This window comes from Salminus brasiliensis, chromosome 13, assembly GCF_030463535.1.
Source record: "Salminus brasiliensis chromosome 13, fSalBra1.hap2, whole genome shotgun sequence".
Lineage (NCBI taxonomy): Eukaryota > Metazoa > Chordata > Actinopteri > Characiformes > Bryconidae > Salminus > Salminus brasiliensis.
Window position 1 is genome coordinate 31,939,019 of NC_132890.1, and position 12,281 is coordinate 31,951,299.

At 43.6% G+C, this 12,281-nt stretch overlaps 2 protein-coding genes across 2 annotated transcripts in view; both read right to left on the bottom strand.

Moving 5' to 3' along the window:
- Positions 1-12,281, bottom strand: part of fam219b (family with sequence similarity 219 member B) — a 179,995-nt gene that overhangs the window by 109,978 nt on the left and 57,736 nt on the right. The gene's annotated exons all lie outside the window — the stretch shown is intronic.
- Positions 457-12,281, bottom strand: part of LOC140575499 (AT-rich interactive domain-containing protein 3B-like) — a 55,639-nt gene continuing 43,814 nt past the window's right edge. Inside the window, exons 6-10 of the mRNA XM_072695848.1 lie at positions 6,109-6,292; positions 5,053-5,327; positions 3,544-3,813; positions 2,970-3,059; positions 457-2,704 (exon numbers count right to left, since the gene is read on the bottom strand). Of these exons, the coding sequence (XP_072551949.1) occupies positions 2,550-2,704; positions 2,970-3,059; positions 3,544-3,813; positions 5,053-5,327; positions 6,109-6,292 (974 nt within the window). The 3' untranslated portion in view covers positions 457-2,549. The remainder of the gene's footprint in view (positions 2,705-2,969; positions 3,060-3,543; positions 3,814-5,052; positions 5,328-6,108; positions 6,293-12,281) is intronic.

A 12,281-nucleotide genomic window follows, 5' to 3' on the forward strand; every position in this document is an offset into this window, starting at 1 on the left:
TTTTTTTTTGGGTGGGGGGCTGAGCTGCTCTTTGGTATCTAGCTGAAAATCACAGTATGAAGGTGTCAGAGAAGCATTTGATTGTACAAGTGCACAACATTACTTGGTCGTTTAAATGACTCAGGAGGGCGACACGAGAAGAGAGAGAGAGAGAGAGAGAGAGAGAGAGAGAGAGAGAGAGAGAGAGAGAGAGAATATCTATCAGGAGATCTAGAATCGGTCTAGAAATTACAAATCAGCAGTTCTGAATGATGTTAAAAGTTCAGGATATTCCGATCCAGCAATCCGCAATGATGCTACAGTTCCGAACAGTTCAATCCAGCAACCCGGAATGATACTAAAGTGACAGACATTCCGATTCGGCTTTCCAGAATGATGGTAAAGGTCTGGATATTCCAATCCAGAAACCCAGAACGATGCTTTAATTCCAGGACATTCCGATCCAGTAACCCGGGATGATGTATACTATATCCAGATGTTCCGACCAGGCAATCCAGAATGATTATGTTCCAGATGCCCCAATCCTGCGATCCAGAATGATGCTTAAGGTTCTGAAAATTCCGATCCAGCAATCCAAATGCATAGAGCCCGGTTGTGCCCCAGTGGTATGGCAGCATGAGGTAAGTAGTGTAGTTCTCCATCACAGAGAATGAGGTATTCTTTAAAAAGCTTTTGTGCATATTCATATTTTTGACTAATTTTTACTTTTTTTTCCTTTCTTTCTTTTGACCATGTGAGCCCTAGGAAAGACGTCACAATACTTCCTGAGAAAAAACCGCCTTCCCACCACGAGAGGCAAAGGTTACTGAGGTATGAAAAGGTGTCTGTTACAGTTTGTTAAAAACTACAAACCTTCCCCCTCCCTGATCTGGAACAATAAACTAGCACTACACAAGCTGAAAAAAAATAATAAGAAAAACCAAAAACAACCCCCCCGCCCCAATAAAAAAATAATAATAATAAAACACCCCAAGATGAAGAAGTTCAAGGTGTGTCTGACAGTTTGACGGTGAGGTAGAGAGGCTTGCAAACAACAAAACTCCCCAAATCTTGTCTGCAAATCTTTGGGTGGCTTGAGGCCAATCTAAGACAATCCGCGCTCTTCAGAAGTGATGAGAGTTTTGCGGTCGCTGTTCTATTAGGTGTGGGGTATAAAGCCACCTTTGGGTCTCAGAGTAGGTTCTAACCCTGCAGCACCGATGACGAAAAGGCTTGAACTGCTTGACTGCAATTGAACAACTGAGGTAGAGTGGTAGAGCGATGCACTAATTTAGAGATTTGAAGCGGGACCTGCCGTAGCATATTCAATTACTGACTTGCCAAGAGGGGCGTAGCGATACACTCTGCTAACGACTCGATCGGAGTCACAATACTGAGCTTGGAAAAATGAGATTTTCCATAGTCTCATGATATTGTGCGATAACTGAGCCCCAAAGCCACTGAGGCCACATTGCATTTTACTGACTTGAAAAAAAGGGCTGGAACTGGAGCAGCAGTCATTAAACTTGTAGGAATTGTAAAAAGAGGTTTCCTGCAGTGCAGATTTGGATGGTAATTGATAAACGGTGTAAGAAGTAAACCACTGCATTCACTTCTGAGAAGACAAGATCAAAGTATCAGAACTGCTACAACCTTCAAAGCTGCCACTGGTTTGGTTAGTGAGAGGTATCTGAGGTATTTGCAGGTGATGAAGCCCAGGTTGTTCAGAGCATCCTCAGCTAAAGTGGCTTTGGCCCAGATGAACGGACAGGTTGATGAGGTCACAGAGGTCATGAACTTCCATAATATGTCCAACCAGTCCAACAGATTGTCCAAGTTGCACTAAGTTCAAGCTCGAGGTGTGGTGGTCAGATGCAAGCTCGAGGTGATCAGAATGTCCTCGCCTGGTCTCAGACTTGCCTGTGGTGTCCCTCGAAACGGACGCACTGCCCATCGTCACAGCAACTTGACCCCAAGAGGGAAAAAAAAGTGAATGCATAGCAACGAAAGTGAGCGGTGTCCCTTTTCCGGGTGGGGGTGGGGGGGGTTAAGAATCACATAGTTTTTTCCCCCAAATTCAGAGAAATTCTAATAGATTATAAAAAATAAAATTCATTCAGTATTTACTAACAAGCTCCTGAGGTAAAATGTATTCTTGCAATATCCAACCACTGTGAATTGTTTGATTTGAGGTATAAAAAAAAAAAAAAAATCAAAAACACCCAAAAAAATAAAAATATAAATCAGAAGACAACAAACAGCAACAAACTTTTTTTCTCTAAATAAAAATCTTCAAGTTCTGTTATAAACACCTGTCAGTTGATTTTGGCTGAACGTTCTGATTGTGTTTAGCGTTTTTCTAAGCACTGAGAGTGTGTGAGTGTATGTGTGTCTACTGTAAATATATCTGAATCTATATTTAGACAGCCAAGGCAGACAGGAGGAAAGAAAAAAGAATAAATGAGGTACTGGTTGTGCAACAGTTTGATTTTCAAAACATCCATGACTGGTTTTGTTCTGGCCTGGAGCAGATTGAAGCCTGGGCAGCAGATGGAGACAGTGCTTCCAGGCTACGGTGAGCCGCTGGTAGAGGGCTCTGCTGAGCTAGGGCCCTTAGAAGAGGAGGAAGAGGTGGGGCTGTGGCTGGGGAAGTTGAAGGCTGCACTGGGGGCTGCAGTGGGCACACTCACAGGAACTGATGCTGACTTCTGAGCAAATAGGGTTCCTGAGAGAAGAACAAGGAGAGGAGAAACAGAAGAGAGATAAAGAAACAACAACAACAACAACAACAATAATAATAATAATTGTTTTTATTATGATTATTATTATTAACACTTTATACCACACAGTGCACACAAACCATACACAGAGGCCCTCATTCAACCCGGACATTTGAAATGTAAATGATCTATTTTCAGATTTAAAGAGAAAAATTTTAACTTTTGTTTAAGTAATAAACTCCTAAGCTGAACACCCCCCCCTACAATTACCTGAATAGAGGACACCATTAACCTCCACAGATACGCTGATGCTGGCAGCTCCAGAGGTGGAAATACTCATGGCCAGGTCGTGCTTTTCGTCTGTGAAGGCACAAGTAGAACACGGTCACAAAAAGGGCCTTTATGCTTGAACTGGTGATTGTTGTTTTTTTTTTTCAATACCTAAAATTGCAATCTGAAGTATCTACTGATGCCAATCCGACTCTACTGACGGTACCTAGTAACTAATTAGTTATAGAAGTCTAAGGGCTTCCACTGCTTGTTAGCTACATTACAGTAGACAATTCCACAGAAAATGACCATGCTCCTACAAACAAGCTTACTACTCTACTGGAAGAAATACAAAGCCAACTAGCAGGTCTCCGTTTCTTTTTTGGATTCTATTTTTTACACAACAGTTATTTGATACACTCTCTAAATTAGAGTGTATATATATATATATATATATATATATATATATATATATATATATATATATATTGTACTTCTATGTTTTCTCATTGTACCTAGCACAGCCAACATAGGTGTTATCTGTCCTTCTGCTCTAGACAGTACTGGTACTGACCCCTTGGTGGCATGCCCAGTCTCAAGTTCATGGGCATCTGTGAGGCCATGGCTAGCAGGTTGTGCTGGAAGGCCTGCTGCATCAGCCGCTGCTGCTCTTCAGCCAGACGGGCCATCTTCCTCTCCGGACCCTCGGTTCCGACGCTCGTCTCCAGCTTCTCCCGAAGCTGTTCCAGCGTGGCCGCCCGGGCCAAACCGGCCACCTGCTGCGGCCCCAAAGCCAGCGCCATGGAGGGGGCCCGTGCCGCCAGCAGAGAGGGGGAAACCTCTTCTGGGGAGGAAGGGAGAGAGAGAGAGAGAGAGAGAGAGAGAGAGAGAGAGAGAGAGAGAGAGAGAGAGAGAGATAGAGAGATAGAGAGAGAGATAGAGAGAGAGAGATAGAGATAGAGATAGAGATAGAGAGAGAGAGATAGAGATAGAGATAGAGATAGAGAGAGAGATAGAGATAGAGATAGAGAGAGAGAGGGAGAGAGAGAGAGAGAGAGAGAGAGAGAGGGAGAGGGAGAGGGAGAGAGAGGGAGAGAGAGAGAGAAAATAAAGACACAGAAAATAAAGACACAGAAGCTTTACATCTCCAGCTATTCTCTTCATATTCTAGATGTCCATAAGATCTTTCAGGGTAGCACTGCTAAATATAGGAAAGCTTAATTAGGAGATGTCTTTGTTCCCAGACTGCAGACATGGGACCTGGCTGTATCTGTAATTGTGGGAATGCACTGTATTTAGCAGTCAGACAGAACTGACTCCCGTCTGTTGCCTGTAATAACACTCGCCCACCCCTGACTGGCTGAGTGCTGCGCTAATGCAATGCTTTTGAAGACATTACACCCACTAGTAAGAGCCATGTTACAATTAGTACTGGCTATCTCCCACATCAGACATCATCAAGTATCAGAAAAAAACTCAAGCACTGAGATTGTCCCTATGAATGAGACTGCTGGGGTACAGATCATGCTGAAGTTTCCGAATCGTGCATTAGGGGGCACTGTTCTCCAACATGCTGAAAATATAGATATATATGAAATATATAATGACTATGTATTGTGTCCACAACACACAATCACACCTAACTGTATTCACTGTTTACTGAAGAGACAGATCTGGAACTGCCTCACTCAGCAATAAGAGACTCGGATTCGATCAAGGGGGTGAAATAACGTGATCTGGACGTCCTTAAAGTATAGCAGGCTAAAATCACTGTGTGATTTTGGAAGTTGGAGGCATCCAGAATGCCCCATTTTTTCAAAATTGGGACAGTAATTTCCAGGTTTAAAAAAAAAAAAAAAAAAAAGCCCTTAAATAACTTAAAAATACCTGAAAAGCTGAATAGGATCATTTAAATATGGCCAACAAATTGATTCCAATTGAAATCATTTAAATATTTGATAATAATAATAATAATAATAATAATAATATCTAAAAATATCGTAATAATCTAAATAAATATAGTAATAATATCTATAAAACTTGCTTTCACATTTTTGAAGATGCCGTTCTCTGTCCCACTTACCCAGCCCCTTTTTGATGGAGGGTCCCGGGGAGCCCTGCAGGCCGTTGAGCGCCCCTGCGGCTCCAGGTCCAGCACCAAGCGCGGCCAGGTGCATCTTAGGAGGTGACAGGATGTGTGATGCGGCACTAGGGGAGGGGCTAAAGCGGAACAGGCCGCTGCTACTGTAGCTGGGCCGGCGGCCCTCTCTGCGGTTGCTGTCGATGGCAGCCTGCAGCTCATTGGGTGAGCTCAGGCCTTTTCGAGCGCACTCATATGGGTACAGATACTTCATATACCTGAAAAACACACACACACATCAGACCCTTTACAGATTCAAGACAATCACAGATCTCCAGTGTGAATCCATTACTGACACTCCTGTGTCACTAGTGAGTTTTCACAGCCGCTGAGAGTCGTCCCAGCAGTTGCCTCCACTCAGCTAAAGTTATGAGCTGCAGTTTTTTTTACAAGCTCTCAAAAACCACAGCATTGATCAAGATATGATTAATATATGATCAGCTGTACAGTCTTACAAAACACCAGAGTAAGCTTAAAACAGATGGAGGCTCCTAAAGAGACCTCCACCCTGAGCTTTATGATCAGAGAATTTTTTCCTTCTCATAAATCAGACGTCATCTCAAGCACATAATGGATGACCTTGTCAATCAATACTGAGCTTTCTATGCATTATATCAGCAGAATGCATCTTAATGACAAAAAAGAGGTAATAAAACAGATGAGGGAGGGAGAGGGAAGAGAGTGTGTACTGCTTTATAGTACAGTGCTGGTGAACTCTGACCCCAAATTAAATCAATAAATCCATCAGATCAATAAACTTCTCCAATGGGAGCTGGATGTGATGTAAATGGAATGGATTGAATAGAAAGGAGAGTAAGAGTGGTGGAAAAGAGGGAGATATATATATATATATATTTTTTTTTTTTATTTTTTTTTTTTTATTTGAATCTATTGCTTCCTTTTTCCTCATAGATATCCAAATCTTTACTGGACATGCCCTAGGTCACCTAAATTCTTGTTGGGCAATTCAATATGGATTAAAATGATTTGTCTGCTTACTGTGTGCGGAGTGTGAAGGCTGCGCTGGTGATGGAGGTGGGCAGGTTGAGGCCTTTGGTGATTTCTCTCCATATCTTCTTGTTGATGACCTCCACCAGACCCCCTTTCTCAGTCACCAGTTTGTACAGCATGTACAGGTCCAGCACCTGCTTGGCCATGATGGGGATTCGGTTCACCGGAGTGCCTGAAAACACAGATTACAGCACATCACACATTGGCACACTCAACAGTCAGGGGGCTACAGGGGGCTTCACTTTTGAGAACTTTGATCACCAAAAACCTTCTTTAGATTAAATATGTAAATATTTTAACCTGTTTCTTTATTTTATATTTAAGTTAACACCTACGTGCAGTTTATATTTGGTGATTTTATGGTGATAAAAATATATAGAGAGTTTATATATATTTTTTTATCACTATTATTATTTTACTATATTTTGATTTCCATTCTATTTTCCATTCATTTGTTTTTTCATTTTATCACTCATGTTGTGAAGCACTGTGCATTCTGTATATGGCAACTTTCTATATTTGGAACTATAGAAAATTAATTACTATTATTACTGCCAACAATAACAAACAATGGCTAGAAGTAGGAGAAAGCATTTGGTTTTCATGACTTCACAATGACACTGAATATGATTGGTCATGTGCATCAACGAGCGAAAGTCACATTCCAGAATTACAAATCAATAAATCAATGCAACGTAATCATCCGCAACGCACACACAAGCACTCACCCAATAGAATACATTACTTTTAAATTCCTCTCATGTACTAATGCCTACCAATAAGCACTACAAAATATGGTGCGTCTGTTCAAATCTGGAGCCCATTACGGTTTCATCATGTGGGTCTTGTTTAAACCAGAGAGCGCTTCACAAGTAAGAAAGGAGAACAACCGAACCGCCTCATCAACTTAATTAATCTCAAAAATAGAGACACTAATTAACCCTGTCCTATAGGCCAGGTCTGAGACACGAAAACAGGCCCCAGGCTTCAAAAAACACAGGTGGGTGAAGAGCAGAGACACACACTAGCCCGCTTTGACCAATCAGGCTTGACCTGGAAAACGGGCCTTTCACAAACACAAGGGTGAACACAGCAGTTCACTTTTGATAACAGAGCATTAATCTTGTCAACAGCTTACAGTGGGGTTAGGGGTAGGCTGGGCTAAGGGTGGAGGCTGACTAGGTGTGGAGTGAAAGGTAGTGTGTGGTACTGCACGTGACACATGCAGGAATTTCTATGCATTTAACCACACCAGGGCCTGCATCGTCACGGTCACACAAAAATATATAGATATATACTTTATATATACACACACACACACACAGTTCAGGAATACATTGCAATTCATGTCACTACTACATATTTAAATCAGACCCATCAGATTAGGGAAAAGTGTTAGCCCCCACCCACCCCAGTTTGGCCCCACGGACCCCCGGATTACATGAGGATTGAGCAGGTCCACTAATCCATAGGCATGCACAGTAAGGCTACTATAATGAGCATTATTTGGAGGATTGTAAAACGCTAAACCCACACACACACACACCCCTCTCTGTTGTTTTTAAGGCTTCTGGGGTGTGACTGTGTGAGCGAGTGAGTGAGTGCGTGCGCATGGATGCGCGTGTGTGTTGTAATGCTGGGGCAATCCTACAGCCCGCAGGCCGGCTGCTCCTGCCTCAGACACCAGAGCCATTAATGACTCTCAAACAGCAATGTGATCATCCAGGAAGATTAGCCTCGATCTGACGTCTTAACTTAGCCACATCTCTGGGCAGATTGGCTTTAATTAGCCAAGGAGATGTGGCCACATGCTCGCATGCGCTTGCGTACGTTCTGCAGAGTGGACACGCTCAGATCTAGAGCTCGTAATCTGTGTGCTCAGAGTAACCTGCAGAGATCTGGATATTAGGGGAGTGGAAATGTGTACACCTCACGGATCCATTATTATTTGTGAGGCCATTAAAACCAACCTTTATACACACACTATTTGTCCAAATATTTGTGGACACCCATTCTAATGAATGCATTCAGCTACTTTATGTTCACCCATTGCTGACACAGATGCACAAATACACACTAACAGTCCCTGTAGAGAAGTATTGCCAATAGAATAGGACTCTCTGCAGTAGATGAAGCTATTAGCACAGGTGTGGCTGGAGGAGTAAGAGCGAAAGAGCATTTTCTTTGGAATGATGGATGGTGCTTCAACCAATACTTTTGGGATGAGTTGGGCATGAGTTGGGAAAACCCTTCTCATTTATTTCAGAGTCACTATATAGAAGAAGACGACGACGAAGAAGAAGTAGTCGTGTGAAACACTGTGTACTGTGATACGGTACAACTGTGACATTTATCATACTATTAACATATAATACCTTCACAATCCTTTTATGGACTCTTTAATAATACGCTGTAATGCATCAACTTTTAACTCAAATAAAGAACAAAAACGGAAACTGAAAACGGGCAAAAAAGTGACAATATTTATACTGGGCTATACTAAAGGCCTCAATTAAAGCGTCAAAATGTTACTTTCAAATGTAACAAAAATAAACCATGAAACAAGTGGGTGAAAAATGCTAACGTTTCCTAAATAAACAATAATAATAAAAAAAAAAAAAAAAACACGTTCACGGTTCTCATCAACTCTTTTAATTAGCATATAGGAAATTCAGAATACACAACAGAATTAACACACTTCTACAAGACAACCCCTCAGTTTGTTTTTTAATAGTGTATTCTACATAAACTGTTGTTTGTAGAATCACACTACATCACAAGGTTCCTGAAAAGCTGCCAAAATTAACCATCATTATATCCAGAACTGCCGCGTGCAGCAGCCATACCAGTTCCAGCCAGCCTCTGTTTGTGTAAGACTATAGACGCCTCTCTATAGATACCACCCTTTATAAAGCTCTCTATAGATACTGCTCTCCATCCTATTGTCTGAGGATCATATAAAGCCACTGTATGTCCGTCTGTCCCCACCCACGCCACTCCGAATGACATCACATCACCAGAGCGACTTGGTCGGAGTCACCTCGCCACCTGACCGCTTCCAGAACACACGCGCGCGTGCGCGCGTACACACATACACACATACACACACACACACGGCAGTTCTTTAATCCAGCTCTGCCCATCAAACCTGCATCAAACAATTAGCACGCCTGCAGGGGTCAGGGGTCAGGCCTGGGGTTATTGACGTGTGAATTAAAGTGCGGGTCAGCAGGAAGCAGTGTTTTCATACGCAAGCACATGTCCTCGCCACACACACACACACACACCAGCGTGGACAAAGAGCTCAAAGGACAGGCGTACGCCATTGACCTTTTATTAGATTTGCCACGGATGCAATACCATGCCGGATCAGACCTAATTTTCATCCCCTCCTGTATCCGAACCCGGCGTGGCATCGCGGAACGGCAGCAACTCTGATAAAAGGGGTCTTTAAAAAAAAAAAAAAAAAAGAAAAGAAAAGAAAAAGAAACAAATCTAGCCTTAAACAGCACACACATCTGCACTGCGTGCTGATAGCTGTTTGAGCAGCTGGAGCATCTTAAAGGGCCCATACCTTCTTATTTCCTGAAATAAAAAGCTGTCAAAAGCAAAATACTGCAAGTAAACCATTAGGTCTCGTCTTCTTTAGCCATTAGGTCTCGCTTCTCTAAATGAGGACAGTTACTGTTTGGTTTAGCACACCTAGTGGAGTCCCACAGGGTTCAATTCTAGGACCTATGAAACTGATGGGACTCGTACTTCATCTCTTCTCACCCACACCGATTCGCACAGCTAACAATGTCATTTGAGACAGCAGTGATATGGACCTGCCTGCGTGGTGCATGCTGTGAGACCGGAGCTAAGCGCCAACAGCCCACCATTGGCTAATGGGCCTCCAGTGCCCATCTGGGGGCTGATTATGATTGGCCACAGGCTCCTATGACCCATCATGCCTTGGCGGGCTTATTTTCCCCTCGGGACTGGCCGATCAGGAGCTGAGAGATTAATGGTAGCAGGGGGCAAAGGTTGCGCTGGTGGGAAGCCCTGCGGCTGAGGCCCTCCTGCACCCCCACCCCCCCACCAGAGAGGACGACTTGTAGGAGAGAAGGAGAGAGCGAAGGAAGAGAAATGAGTGAATCAGAGGGAGAAAGCAGAGTGAGACAGCATGCAAGAGGCCTGTGAGAGGCAGGGGAGAGACAGACATGTGAGAGAGTGAGGGAAAAAAAAAAAAAAAAAAAGACAGAAAAGAGAAAGACGTATACTGGTGAAAGTGTGCGAGTATGTGTGTGTGCGCGAGTGTGTGTGTGTGTGTGTGTGTGTACGTATATATAGACTTTGTTCAGTGCGGCTCGACATGTCGAACACTCGCACAGCCTGAACATTTATAGGCACACATCTGTTACGCTGTTACACTTCTAGGTTTTTATAGTGGAGTGTTCGGAGCAGAGCTGCCGCTCACACTTGGCTGGAGGTGGGAGCTGGATCTGCAGGATAATCTCACCCATTCCCTGCACGCGAAACAATGGCTAAGCCGGAAAAGAGCAGTAAAACGAGAAATAAGCCCAACACTCGCGCCTCCTCACCCAATTTTAGCCCTCAGCTGCTCACACGTGAAGCTTCTAGAATAAATCAGCGGCCCGTCTCGGTCTCCGGCGCCGGCTCCGTAAATTAAATATCGCTGATTTCACATTACTGACATTCCTTAAATAATTAAAGGGTCGCGAGCGGTCGCGAGCGGTTGCTCGGCAGCCGGCAGCGTGACCCGGGGAATGAATTTTTCAGTGCACGCGCATGACTGCCACTCCGGTGTGAGATTTCACCAGGCAATATAGCGCCCTTCCTCACCTAAAAGACAAAGAAAGAGATTGGGTGCGTCCCAAATGCGTACTAATTACTAGTACTACCTAGTGCTCGAGTATGGAGTCTGTAATGGAGATAAATGTGTCAAAGTTGAGTATACTCATACTGCTATATCCACCATGCATACGTAGAACCGGTAGAATGGTTTCAATGGGCACCATTATCCCACAATGCAATGTGAACTGGAAAAAACTGTGGACAGCGATGCAAGCGCTGCAGTGACTGTGTGGTGCCCAATCTCACATGCCTGCCTTGACTTCACTTCCCAAGCATGCTTTGGGGCTGATTCCCAAATGCTTTCCTTGCTAGCTGGCTAACACAGATGGAAGCCAAGCCAGCCTGTCTGGATTTATTAGCCTCTGTGCTACAGCTGGGAGGGATTCCCAATGCTACCTGTGCATGCTGGGTACTAAAGTGAGAAACACGTTAACCACAGTCTGAGCAGCTCTCTTCTACATGAACTTCGTAGCTCCAGTGCAAAACTACATCGGCAAACTGAGACACACAGGCTCACCACCCTCTGTACAACTCCACCTGTGCTGGCTGAGAGAAGTCTGTCGCTACAGCGTGGAAAAGTCACCTGATAAGAAATCTCTTAGCTTGAGACATCCTCCACCAGCACATCTGATGAACACCTTCTCTTCATTTAAACACACAGCAGACCGTGCGTAGCTACTATAGCCCCTCAATCCCTGTTATCATTCTACAGACAACTGCTGACACGGATTTTCAAACTGACAATAGAATAGGACTCTCTGGAGCAGATGAACTTATTGGCACCATGCCTAATGCCCAGTGTGGGCTGAAAGGGTATAAAGCCCCCCATCATTGAGTTGTGGAGCAGTCGAACGGTGTCCCCTGGAATGATGGACGGTGCTCTATCCAATACTTTTGGGATGAGCTGGGGAGGTGAGGGTGAAGTGGGGTGGTGAGCATTCAACATCCTGACCTCACTAACACTCCTGTTGCTGAATACAATCAAATCTTCACAGCAATGCTTCAAAATCTATGAGAAAAATATAGTGTTCCCTAGACAGTAGACAGCTACTGCAAAAAAAAAAAAAAAAAAAAAAAAAAAAAAAAAAAAAGTGTCCCAATACTTTTGTCCATATAGTGTATGTTACCCATTGTGTTCACACAGTTCCTCACGTTGTGGAAGGGCAGTGTCTCACTGTTCATATACTTCATTCTGCGTTATTGCTGGTGTAGGGGATTTCTTGCACGTCAGGGGGATTACTCTTCAATAACGCCAGTAGGCTAAATGCTCCCCGAGGGTCTGCACCTCAGGCCAAATGCTCATT